This window comes from Gymnodraco acuticeps, unplaced genomic scaffold (genome assembly GCF_902827175.1).
Source record: "Gymnodraco acuticeps unplaced genomic scaffold, fGymAcu1.1, whole genome shotgun sequence".
Classification (NCBI taxonomy): Eukaryota; Metazoa; Chordata; class Actinopteri; order Perciformes; family Bathydraconidae; genus Gymnodraco; species Gymnodraco acuticeps.
This window is the reverse complement of record NW_022991187.1, coordinates 2,405,745-2,420,847: the sequence shown is the minus strand read 5'-3', so window position 1 is coordinate 2,420,847 and position 15,103 is coordinate 2,405,745. Positions and strand designations below refer to the sequence as shown.

Sequence of the window (15,103 nt, the reverse complement as noted above, 5' to 3'; positions counted from 1 at the left end):
CTTCTACTTTTACTCTAGTACAAGATCTGAGTGCTTCTACTTTTACTCAAGTACAAGATCTATACTTATACCACCTCCGTTTATAGCCTATGAAAAAAAAACTATTAGAAAACGAAGGCTAAAGCTAACGTTAGCAGATAGTGTCAATGTATGCTAGCTAGCCAGCTCAACGATAATATTGCGACAGAAAAACTTTTCAGTGCACATCACGCTCTGCGCTCCGACAGGGAGCTCTGCTCTGAACACCTGAACGGCCCGTTCTAACAGCTGTTCACCAGCGGTCCAGTCTGTACCACAGTGACTCCGGACCGCACAGTTAATATTAACGAACGCACCCGTAGGTAATGTGGCTGCTGAAGCTAGACCATCATCGCGGAGCAGCAGAGCCGACAGGCAGGAAGACTCGAGCACACAGCTCGCGCTGCATTATAATATATAAAAAAAGAACACCATGCGTGTCATGATGGCACATAACAGCTCGCGGCCGCAGATTACTCCGGGTCCCAGACCCTCCCATACCCCAAAAATATTTTTATTGCAGATCTACATGAATCACACAAACGACCTATTTTGGATTCAAAACGGCGAATTTCGTCGAAAGGTGAGTGATTTTCATGCCTGATAGTGACTTACATCACACATCCTGATAACGTTGGAGGAATCCTCTGCAATAAATATTGGAAGACCGAGTAGGGCAGCCGTTCTTCTGTTCTGGTTTGTGTCCTCCAGGGAGGAAAAAGACAAGGGTAGGTCAGTATGATAGCCAAGCTAGAATCCTTATCTTTGCACATTTTTGGTAATAGTTTCTCTGTAAAATACTTGCCTCTTTCTGAAGACACTGCAGAACACCACTCATGGCCAACCTTCTTCCAGATGCTACAGCAGCTTTGTAAGCCTCCAACAGACTTGGAACCATGGCATCTAGTCCTTCCAGGAAAGATTTCAGCAGGTCTTTGGTGACAATTCTGCTGAACTCGGCACATAGCTAAAACATACAAAAGAAACAAACAGAGAAATTACATGAGTGAGAGAAAAATAAGAGCAAAGTTTGAATCTTCAAACTGTAAAATGAAGTTCCCTCGGAGACCAAGAGTGTTGCGCAGTTTTGCACACAGATCATCAACTGATGAGGGAACATCTTCTAGGGTGACACGCCTTATATCTTCAGGTGAGAGGATAACTCTGAGAAGCATCATTGAGGTGTCTGCATCAGCTGAAACACAGTGAACAATATAGAAAACACTTTATCATCAGGAAATAAACACTGGAAGTGAATTGAAAATAAGTTGCACGTAATAAAATGTACGGAAGACACTAAAAAAACACTTCCCAGTCCAACTTTACCTTAATTTAACATGAATGTCCTTGGAGTGACAAGCAGCTTTCCTTCCACAAGCTATGCAGCACGAGGGGTGCAGTCATTCAGATGGTCAGGCTCGACACCCAGTCACTGCAGGGCCTCTTCTGGCAAGCTGGAAACACCCGAGATGAATCACGAAGGCTGCTGTGAATAGTTCCATAATAAATCATATGCAGCAATCCACTACACAGATATCGAGTACTCTCCCAAAATCTGGCAGTCCACTTGTCTGTCCAACTGAGAGCACCATTCCTTTCGAATATTTTGTCCCATTTAAGTAAACAGTGGAGGTGAGAGAAACAGAGTTCAGATCTTGAAACTTACTCCTTAAGGCCTCTCTGATAGCAACATCTAAGATGTCCACAGATACGATTGATGATTTCCCAGTCTCAATGCTTGGTTTGAAAATTGTTGGCATCTCCAAATAATATGCCAACATCAGCTGATGTCTTGTGGCTAAAGTGTGCAGAATATTTGTGAAGTTGCCAGTATTGCGAACCACCTGTTTAAAGAAAGAATGTTTGGCCTCAAATCTTATTGTCCAGACCAAGACCAAGTTTCTTGATCAGTACCGGATAATGTTCAAGATAATGATGCTTGGGACATAATCTTGTACCAGGAAATATTTCCAATAGCGAAGTCTGTGGTCAGAGATGTTTGCTTGTAGGTAGCAGTTACCTACAAGCAGTAAAGGTTGATAGTATACTCGACTTGAATTTGAATTTTGACACACATTTGTTAGCTTCTTTAACATGTTCTTTCAAATGTTTTTTAAGTAAAGCTTGGGTTTGAAAGCTTTTCAAACAGTCTTCATAAATCCTGAACACCTCCGATGATGTCCATGACGCTGTTTATAATGCTGAATTATTCTTCCTTGCCAATTGGAGGAGAACGTACAAAACTTACATTTCCACTTCATGAACTGGACATGCTCGTTCACACCTGTAACACAAAATAAATGCACGTTATTTACCTTGATATTGACCTTCCACAAATATATTGGTATAAGCATTTATGTTTTCATATCAGCAGAGATGAAAAAAATGGCTAAAAAAATTACAATAAAGACAATTATGCTTGGGGTGATTCAAATGTACGTTCCAGTGTTCAGGTTACATTTGTAAAAGCAGTTGCCCCCTATCTCTTCAAATCATACCACAGCAGTAGCGAGTTTCATGCAGCAGAGCGGTCAAAGATGTCACTGTTTGTTATGTTTTTAATATTACGTTATTATACAGGGCCGCCCCTCCCTACACGCAGATCAGACTGTGAGGCAGACTGAGGCGAGGCAAAATGTGGCTCATTTTTCGGAGGGAGCCTCATCTGAAGCGCAAACGCGGCGCACATACAGCGCGCCACAGTTTCGCCGCTGTGTGCGGAGCGTCCACACAGCAGCGTGCGTTGACGCTTGGAGGTGGGCGTATCTGAAGCTTGGGGATTTTTTGCGAGCAACGCGACCAACAACCAATCACCTGAATCTCCCGCCCCCGACATACAAAGCAATAGCAAAGTTAAAACGAAGTAAACTGGATATAAAATCCCCAAACAGGCGAAAACCTACCAGTTTCACCCACTGTCTCTGCCTCCTCCCTCCATGCCTCGTTCCTCCGGTTTGTATCCCGGTAGATCAACAGAGACTGATCATACAGCTCCGGGTGATTCACTACCGCTATAATTAATTTTCCCTCCCATTTTTTTGAATATGAGGAAATGACCTGCGTAGTCTCTCCCAGCATACACGCGGTTTGATTGGCTAGCGGTTGTACTGGCAGATTTGCATAAACGGGATTTCATTGGCTGACGCCTCCGTGGAGGCGTCAAAAGTTGAACATTGCTCAACTTTTGACGCCAGCTACGCCAGCAACGCTCCACGTCGCTTCCCAAAATGCAGTTCGGCTAAAAGTGACGTCACCCCATTCAAAGTGAATGGGCAGAAGCGTTGGAAGCTTCAACGCACGCCGCTGTGTGGACGGGCCAGAGGCTCCACTAGTCCCCCGGCACCTCCCGCACCCCAACACCCCCTGACTTCCCGCGTACCTGCTGCTATCCCTCTCTCTATCCTACGCCCCACCCAGCTCCCGACGCTCTCTCATCTGCTCTTGGATGCCCACACACTACGTACATTACGCACCGCACTATTCCCGAAAAAGCTAAGCTACTCTCATGACATTTTGGTATGATACTTAAACTTATAAAGTAATAGTTTGAATATCAGACACACGAAAACCCAACACAAATGTCGTCTCCGTGTCTCCTCTGCCCTGCCCCCCCCCCCCCACACACACATACACAAACGCAGAGCGGAGAGAAAAAAGGAGACAAGGTAGATCTCCCTCCAAAAATGTTAGTTGCCTCCAGGGTCTGCAGCATGCACCACATGATTACACGTCTTTAAATGTATACAGTTCATAATAAATTGTATTTTTTACTGGTCAATATTAAACCCAAAGTGCACGCACAGCCATTAAAAGTGACAGTATCGCTCCCTTATCCCTGACTGTGTAGCTAGCGGACAGCGAACATTGCTAATGGCAATTTAAGCTAGCAAACTTACCACTTAATTGTCAAAGCAAACCTAAATGTCGAAGTAAATTAAGAACTTTAGTAGCTCATAATTAAAAACAAATATTAACAGTTAAAAACAAACCCATTTGCTTACACTTTAATATGTTTAGCTTTCTATCAATATTAGTACTATTAGTCCACAGATAACTTCATACTCTTTATTTGTTCAACCCGTAGTAGTAGCAGGCAAAGAATTAAAGGTTTTAAAATCATTAAAACTTACCTCCGTTACTGTCTTGCAGCAGAAATAAACAGTAACGGTCCTAGCAGGTGTTTCAGACTGTAAGTTAACGTATCACTCCGCCTCGGTTGGATCACCGCTGCAGGTTCACAGAGTTCCTCCGCCAGCGGCAGTAGTCCTCTAATTTAGATAAAAAATGTGTCTTTACTTTAGTCCGAATTAAAACATGACATCTTTAGGATATACCAGTTGGTTACATCCATGCTTAAACATTGCATTCAGTTTAGGGAGGAGGTTTTTTTTTAAAAACTCAAATGTGGAAGCATACGTTTTTTTCCGTAGCTCTCAAACCTGCACTCCCGCCTTTTTCTTTTGTTTCTTTTTTCAACTGATAATTTGCTAAGGCAAGTTGAGTCAATGTGACAAAATGTTTAAGTTGTCAAGACAGTGAATAAATGTAAGTTTAACCTTCTAAAACTAGAAAAGCTGAGTTCAAAATCAAAAACTTGTCAGAGCTCTTTGAATTAAAGAGACAATGTAACTTGACATAACTAAATGGGGCTGTGATGTTTTACAGCATAGACACTCACCCTGTGTTCTGATTGGCTGCAGATTGTCTCTGTGGGAGTCGCGCGTCCTGGTGCATGGTGTTGATCGGAGCTCTCCGAAGACAACCCCCGGTGCTCTGTAGCTGCTGCAGGTATCTCTCTGTCACTGCTCGACTCCAGCTGATATAGTGAAAGGATGGCAAACTCTAAAGGACCCACCACCGAAATTAATTACGTCTACAGGGGAACATTTATCCACTCTACCCAGCAAACACCGCTGCAGATCTTGGAAGATGAGGTCCTGGGAGTGGATACAGATGGAAAGGTTTGTCACACTCGAATGTCTAACAGCCTCAGGTCTGATTACTATAAATAAGTGTTACTATTTATGCTATTAATATCAGTGTATGAAAAAAGCAATGCGTTAAGCCTTTTCCTCTTAATTAATAAATAGGTTTAAGCTAATTGTGACTCATCCATAACCTTGCGCAAAGAGACACAATTTGGCACACAGGAATAAAAAATAGATTTCCAAACGGAGAAGGCGTAAATCTGTTGCATAATATCTTAATTGTATACCACATTAAGCTGTTGCTGAGCAACTTTAAAAAACGCCAGGCCCTTGGAAATTACCACATAACAGTTTGAAGTAGGCTACCCTCTTCAAATACAAAAGGGATAACAATACTAATGAAGTCCTTAAAACACCCCAAGCAATCACACATGTGTCTTTCTCTCTTCTTTTCAATACAAAGTATTTTTTTCGGACATTGTGTAAATCCTACACTGATATTTACAGACGTGGATACAGTGTAAAGAGTATATTGAAGACCTTTACACAAAACGTGTGTTTTTGTACAGAATGTAACATTGATGCAATTTGTTAGAACATGTGTTAATGAATATGTATTGTAACCTTAATGATAAATATAAGTATGATGTTTTTTCACCAAGTTAACAGCTTACTCTCTTTTGCATACAACCACTTATTTCTAATCATTGCCTCTTTTACATTGTGCCGTCAGATTGCTTTCATTGGGAAAGCTGCAGAGTTAGACAGCCTCTCTCAGACCTTTGGGTTCAGTCCTTCAGAAGTCATTCAACTGGCACAGCAGTAAGTTGAATATATATATATATATATATGAATGACTGAATATATGCTGCATTAGTATGTGGCTATTAGATCAGCAATCTGCATATAAAACATACATAATTCAGCGTATTTGAACCATACTAATGGCTTGCTGCATTGCAGTGAGTTCTTCATGCCCGGATTGGTGGACACCCACATCCACGCGCCCCAGTACAGCTACGCTGGCACGGCCCTGGACATGCCCCTACTGGAGTGGCTCAATAAATACACCTTTCCTGTGGAGTCACGCTTCAAGGACTTGGAGTTCGCCCAACAGGTCTACTCTCAAGTAGTGGTGAGTTTTCTGGCATCATGATTTAAGCGGCCAATAAAAATTATAGAGCTGCCGTGGATCATTCACAGGAAGTCAAAATTGAATTATGTAACGCAGGCATGTAAATCAGGTTTGAAATGTTGATGACTTTACCATTTGCAAAAGTAGAAATTCAGTAAGTAAGGTTTCCTCCATTGTTGCACAGACAATATCATTTGAGAAGGGTGTGAACCGTTTAAAAGCTTAACAATGTATACAAAAGATAGACAAATGAATGTGCTTGAATGTGGGAATGTTTACCTTCGTGTAATATAATCCCTGTGTTTTTCAGAAAAGGACCCTGAGGAATGGAACAACCACAGCATGTTACTTTGCAACCATACACACAGATGCCTCTTTGCTGTTGGCCCAGATTGCAAGTAAGATGTCCCACACACACACACACACACACACACACACACACACACACACACACACACACACACACACACACACACACACACACACACACACACACATGCACATGACACAAAAACTGGCACTGTTGCATTTTATCATGGTAAAATGCCAGAAGAGTTTACACCATACTCCTGTAAACATTATCTAGCCTCAGGGCAGGTGACTAATGGATGGTTACCAATTTAGGCTGTGCCCTTATTTGAAACAATTGGAGATTTTGCTAAAATAAATCAAAATGTAGGAATGTATGTAATATTATGTAAGTTTGTTGTGATATATTTAGTTCTTAGTCAAAGTGATGTGGTGCATAAAGACAGAGATGGTTTTATCGGACATATTCAAGCTGTAGTCGTCATTTTAAGAAGAGCACACATTGAGTTACTGGATCTATTTGTTTTGTTTGAGTGGGTGGAGAGTATGTAATATGGCGATCTATCAGATTACGCCCTTTGATTATAATTGTGTGTTTATAACCCTCAAAGTGGTGCAGAGCAATCAGCTGACATGTTTTTCTCTTTGAAGTTAAACTAGTCCCGTTTCCCTTGGTAGTCTCAACTGGCTTATAGGAAAATGTTTCTGGCTCACCCTTTATGCCTTGTTCTTATCACCATGTTGTCATGTTGTGTAATTCTGAATACACACCCTTGCTTGAGTGTAAAGGGACCCAATCATCGTGGCTTGGCTGGCTTTAGCAACCGTGCAGAGTCACTCCGTGTCATCAGGGCTGTTGAACCCCCACCTTTGTCCTCTGTCACGAGCATCTGTCCTATTTTCTACAAAAGTGTTTGTATTCAGTGTGAGGACTGTGTGTTGATTAACATGTTGGAGAATTTCAAACACTTATTTAGCATGTATGCCTCATTTTCTTCTGGATTTGTTTTTATTTTAAAAAGTGTATATGAAGAATACAAAGTATGCATACAAAATCCATTATGTAATATTTTCTCAGGCAAGAATTTTGTTGGTTTCAAAGTTCAGCAGAGAAATCCGTTATACATGCACATTTTCTGCCTGATTTGAGTGGAAATGTTTCGGTCACAGACGCACAAAGCTCTTTCACAGTCCCTGAGTGAACTGATGTATGGTATGTGTAACATTAACCTTCTTAAAGCACATCATTATAAGAAGGTATCCCCTCTCACAGGCCCCCTTTCACACTCCACCATCATTTGTATTGTGTATAAATGGTTAACATGACGTGTTGGCCATAACTCCCAGAAATCCTTGGTAATGTCCGTAGATCATTTATAGGTCCTGCAGACCAAGTGTCAGCAAACCAGCCTGCACATTTCCAGGACCCTGAATCTCCTCTAGCTCACCTGAATTCAATACCTTTACCTGTCCTTTTCCTGCTAGTAGTCAAAATGCCTGCTGGGAAAAAAGCTCTTTCACACATCTACTCAGATGGAAGACTTGATTAACTATATTCTGAATCAAATTCACCAATAAGAATGATAAGGAAAGTCAGAATGATGCAATCAAAGCCTTTGCACACTCACTCTTGTGAGCTAGAATAAGTGAAATCATCTATGTGTGGTTTATCAAGAAAGTGTTGGCCGTGCACATCAATGTCCCTGAAATACAGTTGTGGCTGCGACTGTTAATGGATTCATACAAAAATGATCCTTGTTTGGGAAGGATTAATACAAAATGTATGTCAAATGTTTACAATCAAATGATTTCCTTTTGTTCTGACATATATTTAGTACGGTCCCAAATGTTCCCAAAACAGATCAGAAGCTAAAACATGCTGATCGTGATGGTTCAAGTGATAAGTCTCAAGTGATAACCTTTCAAATGCATGACCTTTTGTAAGAATACGGCGTGTATTTGATGGAGATGCAGGTACTTAGCTGTGTGGTGCACTCATGTATTGGTATGTGTGTCTGTGGGAGCATTCTTACAAAAATACGGGGATTAGTGTTTGTGAGTGACAGCAGGACTTGACTCTGACACATGAAGGACCTGGAATGCTTTTACATGCTGCAGGTGACAGGTGAAACTATGAAGATTGTTGAAGTGCAAGTTTAATCGTTGCACAATTACTGCTCTATGGAATGATAATAACAACATTGTTTTTACCAAAAGAGAAATCAAAAACCTATGGAATCTCAATGAGGACTAATTTATTTTGCTTAAAATATCCAACATCAGTATGTAAAGTAAAGCTAGCTCCACCTTTACCAGCTGTGATGAACACATTAATGCATCATGCCGTAATGTAAAATGTGATACACGATTGGCCATTTTGTATAACGAGTACTTTTGGTTTATTAGTATATATTGTTGGTAATACGTCTGTACTTTTACCTAAGTACGGTTTTGTATGCAGGACTTTTACTTGTACCAGAATATTTAAAAATACTTAAGTTAAAGAACTCACTTCACTTCTTCCATCACTGCCAAATATTTTGAACACATTTGTTGTTAGGGTTAGGTAACCGGGGGTTTTGGCTTAACGGGTTACTGTGTTTTCCTGTTCTTGTTACTCATCATCCTTATTCGTCTTGCAGATGACTTTGGGCAGCGTGCCTTGGTTGGGAAAGTGTGTATGGACAGGAACAATTCTGTGAAACATTACAAAGAGACCAATCAGGAGTCCCAGGACGAAACCTGTCGGTGGGTATCAGCTTTTACTAAAATAGTGATACAATGGGTGTTTTAAACAGGAGATGCGGCTTAAAACAGAGTGACCCTTTTGAAACATTGCGTAACATTGATAATAGATGATTAATTTGGAATAGAGTAGTGAATGTTTTTTCCAGTCAGAAAAAAATCACTGAGACTTTAGTCACACTGAATGTTTAAAATGTGTGTGAGTGAAGTTTTCAGTCGTACCACTCAAAGCTACCACAGTATATCTTGAACAGATAGAGACAGATGTGTCACAGAAAGTTGGGTTGTACTTTGCCGTGAAGATGTATGTTACAGATTAGATATGTCCCTCTAGACCCTTTTTTCCACATGACCTACAACCTTGAAATTATGCAGACTTTACCCATAGACGCTGAATGTGAGAAAGCTAAATTATGGGTGAGGAAAATCCCTTTTTGACGTCGACTGATACTTGAATTACACATGTGCACATCACAGAGACTGTACACCTAATCTGCAGTCACACTTGCCTCATAAACCTTTGTTCTTGCCAATAAAACAATAACGATTTTATATGGAGACCTTTACAATCCCTTGCAAAACTTACATTCTTGTAAAAAGAAAAAGGGTGCATTTTCAAATGTTCAAATGTGGCTGCTAAAAATTAGTTAAATCTTTCTTTTTTCCCCTCCAGGTTCATTGCAGAGCTCTTGAACAAAAAGGTAAGATTCTATATTACAATAAACAGTCAAACTCAAGGTAGGCCTGCATTATAAAGACATCTTCTGAAACCCTGTCTCCTCTGGTGTGTGTGTAGTATCCTCTGGTGAGGCCGGTGGTGACTCCCCGCTTCGCTCTTTCGTGCACAGGAGCCCTGATGGGACAGCTGGGAGCCATCGCTAAGAATAACAACCTGCACATCCAGGTGAGATCACTGTGGGAACCAAACCGGGCCATCTCCACAGGGGACTGTCGCCGTGGATACCATTCACTGTTGGACCAGTGGGGGTTTTGGAAGATGAATTACAAATACACACATGCAAAACGATACTCTCCTGCACACCTCAGGCGGAATAATCTGAATGCTACACCCCAGATTCTCTTAAAGTAACAGTTTAATGGGTTTTTTTCCAGAGTCACATCAGTGAAAACGTAGAGGAAGTGAAGCTTGTAAAGGAGCTGTTTCCTGAATCTAAGTCTTACACAGATGTGTATCACAAACATAACTTGCTCACTGACAAGGTGAGTCACATTTCTGCTGGCACACACGCAAGCAGACGTTTTGTAGAAAAACATAAATGCAGATTAAAGTGCTAAATATGATGATGGTTCACAGACAGTGATGGCTCACGGCTGCTACCTCAGTGATGAAGAGTTGGCTCTGTTCAGAGAGACAGGAGCCTCTTTGTCTCACTGTCCCAATTCCAACATCTCGTAAGTCTCCAATAGTTTATCAAAACCATTACACAATTGTAAACTTGAATATACTTAATGTGTCTAACTGTTACAGTGTGTGTGAGTCAGCTGACAAGACATGGCCCAAAGCTATTTGCCTTTGCATTTCTGTTAAAACAGTCTCTATGTGACGTCTGATGAATGTCATTTTTCCAATAGGAAAGCAATCAAGCATTACAGATTGACTTCGTTATATAACATATGAAACTTATCATATCCCTCTCTTTCTCTATTGACTCAGGCTGTGCAGTGGAATGTTGAATGTCCGCAACGTCCTGAAACACAACGTGAAGTTGGGGCTGGGAACAGGTGTGAGCATTTACCAGATTTTATTTTCGTCAATTTATTGAACATGTCAGAAACAAAACATACAACAATAATAATAATATATATATTCTTTTTTTTTCTTACTCATAATAATAATTATAACAAAGTACAAATAATAATAATAATACAAATAATTCTCAAATAGTCTCTGTCATGTTCAACAGGGGCAAGAAGAAGCTTAAAAAAAACTTTTCTGGTCCTCCCCCCTCTAGCATACATTTTCCTTATAAATAAAATATTAGGTCATCGTCATCAGCGACATGTTTGTCTTGTTAATATGTTTTTTACAAAACAATCAGAAAGAAATTACTTTTACAATTACAAGAAATAGCAAATGGGATTGTACCGGTCCTGTTCATAACCATTCATGATTTGGCTCCTAAATAATACTTTCAGTTTAGATAGACTTGTACAATATTTCAGTGCATCATTACAGTTATTCCACAGACTAACACCTTTTGATGAGATGCAATGTAGTTTGGCATTTGTTCGTACGGGAGGTTTTTTGAAAATGCAGTTTTGTGCATGCTTTCTCTCCGTGTGAAAAGTCCCTGGATATTATGAGGTAATTGTTGATTTGCGGCTTTGAACATCATTTGAATAGTTTTATAGTCAACCAGGTCTAAGTGTTTTTTTTGATAAATAATGTATTTGTTGGTTCTCTGTACGTAGTTTTATGTATAACTCGTATGGCTCTTTTTTGCACTCTTGACAAAATGTGTTTGGGACACTAAAGAAGCATGAAAATTATGTTTGATGATTTGGCTTGTTTTGGGAACTCCATGCACTGTAGATTTAAACGTGCACGAGATAGGTACAAAGATATTCCTACTAACTTGTGTTGTGTTTTACAGCCGTCATCATTTGAGTGTTTTAGTGCAGTCAACAAAGAGATGTGGCATGCAGGCTGGCTCACCATCAGCTGATTACTTTTAATGGGTGATCTGATCTGGTTTAAATCTCTAACTGAAAGTGAGATCCAAATACCTATTTGTGAATGTTTGTTTTAGCTAACATTTTCTAAGTTCCCAGGACACTTAGTCAACAAGGATATCTTATTTCTTATTCAGAACTCCAAACTTTTTGTGAAGACCCAATGTATTCCTATAGTAAAACTTGAACATTGTTTTATTGGAAGTCAATTCCAGCGTCAAGCCATTTTATTTCCATCCAAATTGCATCTCAACCGGTTCACTACCACCTTGATGATTCGGAAGTAGGCCATTTGTTATAACACTGCAATAAATAACTAAAACGCTGTTGCAAAACTAAAAGACAAGTCAACATGATTACATGGTCAAAAAATTAAAGTTAAACTCTGTTTGGCCATGTGCCCTGAAAGCACAGCACTATCACCTGTGGTAAATAATAACACAGTCCACCTATATCAATATACACAAAACTATACATACGGGTCGGTATTCATTTAAATGCAATGTATATACTTCAGCTTTACTCATGGTAGTACTGCTACTTCATTACTGCTACTATAACAGCTATTTCAATGCCCATGCTGTAACAGCACTGTTGATGCAGCTACCTCAGTATTGCCTTTTTACATATTTACCTACTTTTAACAATGTTACCTTTTATTTTTGTTCCATGTTGTGCACTTGTTTTTTTTACATTTGCTTTCTGTTACTCTTCTACTCTTTAAAACATGTAATCGTATGTCTGCATGCATGCTTGTATTAATGTTCAGGGGGGTGTTTGTGGTGCTTCATCAGACGTGGCGGGAGGCTACTCGGCCTCTATGCTGGACGCTGTGAGGAGAACTCTGGACACATCCAAAGTGTTGACCATCCAGGACCCAGAATACGACACGCTGACCTTCGAGGAAGTGTTCAGGCTCGCCACACTGGGAGGCAGCCAAGGTGAAACCATCTCAGGAACAAAAGTGTCTTTGTTCAATTAAAACATGACCTGTTTTCAGACACACACTCATATTCTCCATCAACATTCTCGCCTGACTCAGCACACATGAAGGACTGTGGGAACAAGATATTGTTGATGGTGACTGATTGCAATTTTTACGGGTGTGGAGAAAATAAAGCAGTTTCTTTTGTGATGCATTTTCTCCGTAGCTTTGTCCCTGGATGACCGGACAGGGAATTTCGAAAGTCGGCAAAGACTTTGATGCCCTGAGGGTGAATGTGGCTGCTGCTGATGGACCTATCGACCTCATCAAGATCGAGGAACCAAAGGTTGGTAGTCTGGTTTAATCTTGATCTTTTTGCACATAAATGAATTAAAGCAGAACATTTGCTTTCAGTGTTGGCTAATTTATTGTCACTTCAATTTCAGATTATTTTGGAGAAGTTCTTGAATTTGGGTGAGTGTCAATTTCTGTTTATTTGTCCAAATGTTTTACACTTTGATGTGATAATCCCCTTTTAATTGTATTTGTCTCTGTGACTTCTTCGACAGGTGATGATCGCAACATAGTCGAAGTGTTTGTGGCCGGGAGAAAGGTTGTACCATTTACAAAACAGTAAATGCTTACTACCGAAAAACATGAACATCTGAGTGATACAATATGTGCAGCCAATGAAGTATCAGAAGGAAATGCCCTAGTTTTGCATGAACTGCACAGCTGCACTGTCTGCTTTTGATGATAGGAACGAAAGTAGGAAATTAATTATTACCATGTTTTACTGCTACTGCAATACAAAAGTGTGGTCCGCTGAGCTTGAAGCTGTAAAGGGGGAACTACTGGACTTTAAAACAGGAACTAAGGGACTTATTAAATGTTGTGAACTTGTGTTTCTTCATTTATGCGTGCTAAAACACCACAATCACGCATCAACCCTTTGCTGATTAACTTGTCACTTTTTATGTGCAGTGCATGTTCACATTGTTGTAGACTTTTATTAACCTGAACTGCTTGTTTAAACACATATACAAGTACTACTGATGGCAGCGTGCCAACTGCAACTTATCTTCTGTTGAATGCTGATATCTCATTGTGTTGCCTTGAGAAATTTGAACTGGAGAAATCTCGATAACATTAAGTGACATATTAACGTATAGGACTTTGTTCAGTGTAGCTGCAGAGCCTGACATGATTATCTTCAGTGGTTTGGCGATTTCATTTTCATGCTTGTGTAGCTTAAACATCATTTATGATCAAAGACTGGGATTGACTTGAGTTGTAATCATTGCTCTTTTAGTTTGTACACTGTACACTCCACTCAGGTGTTTAAACTATAATGGCACAAAACCATTTAATAGAAATATTTTAGTTTCAGTATGATTCATTCAGTTTATTACATTTTACATCTGATTGCAGCGCCATGTGTGGTGAAATGAAGGGCTCATGATACACAAATGAGTTAAAAAGTGTCCATTCCAGTTATAGGATCGTTCTCTGTGCTTCCAATTACCTCAAATCAGTGCAACTCAACATGGTTATGATGTATATCAGTTATGTTTGATACAGCTTTGTATTACTAACCTTATCTACTAGTTAAATCCATGTTTTACTAAAGAGATTGTTGATTTATTTGATTGTCAACCTAATGTATTTTACTTGTGTATATATATATATGTGATATAATCTTTGTTATGAATGTTGGGAATTGAAGGGAAATTAATTGGATTGCTTAATATATGTTTGTCCTGTGCTTCTTTTTTACTAAAGTATATTACATTTTTATCACAACATATCAGTCTATGACACCAAATCCTACATGTTAAACGTATTTTTTGATAGGTCACACTATGGATATTGAAATAAACAATACAACAAAGTCTGTTTGGATACTTTTTGGGTGTGCAGTTGTTTGACGATCAGAAACTGGTACAATGTTTGCATTAACAAACTGTTCTTCCAGCCCGTAAACAGCCCAGTCTACAGCTTTTTTAAGAGACTATCTTCACCATCTGGGCCAGACAGCTGAGAAGCTGAGGTAGCAGAAGAAGTGACATTAAGATGGCTGTTGTCAAGTCTCACTGACATCAAGGCCTACGCTCCACTTCAAATAGACTGTACTACCTGAAGGATTCTTGCTTTATTGAGTTGTAAATGTAACGAAACTAAAGTGTAAAAATACTCAGTTACGAGTTAAAGTCCTGCATTTAAAACCATACTCACATATACAAATATTAGAATCAATTATAGTATTAAGTATTAAAAGTGAAATTACTTATCATGCAGCATTTCAGATTGATCAAGTTTAGGCAAGGGGTTCCCAGCCCCCTGTAGCTG

At 39.7% G+C, this 15,103-nt stretch overlaps 1 protein-coding gene and 1 long non-coding RNA gene across 2 annotated transcripts; one reads left to right on the top strand and one right to left on the bottom strand.

Annotated features, from left to right (window-relative positions):
• Positions 1-473: 473 nt before the first annotated feature.
• LOC117560999 lies at positions 474-4,224 on the bottom strand. Its single transcript, XR_004571274.1, has 4 exons — positions 4,149-4,224; positions 2,267-2,302; positions 864-985; positions 474-711 (listed from the first exon to the last, which is right to left on the bottom strand). It is a non-coding gene; the product is annotated as an uncharacterized LOC117560999 (long non-coding RNA).
• Positions 4,225-4,770: 546 nt separating this feature from the next.
• gda (guanine deaminase) lies at positions 4,771-14,636 on the top strand. Its single transcript, XM_034238155.1, is given in 15 exon segments — positions 4,771-4,979; positions 5,680-5,768; positions 5,910-6,081; positions 6,392-6,479; positions 9,033-9,138; positions 9,809-9,836; positions 9,932-10,039; positions 10,249-10,356; positions 10,451-10,548; positions 10,811-10,878; positions 12,624-12,770; positions 12,981-13,015; positions 13,017-13,100; positions 13,201-13,228; positions 13,324-14,636. Coding segments are annotated over 15 exon segments (1,356 nt in total). The 5' UTR covers positions 4,771-4,850; the 3' UTR covers positions 13,392-14,636.
• The last annotated feature ends 467 nt before the right edge of the window (positions 14,637-15,103 follow it).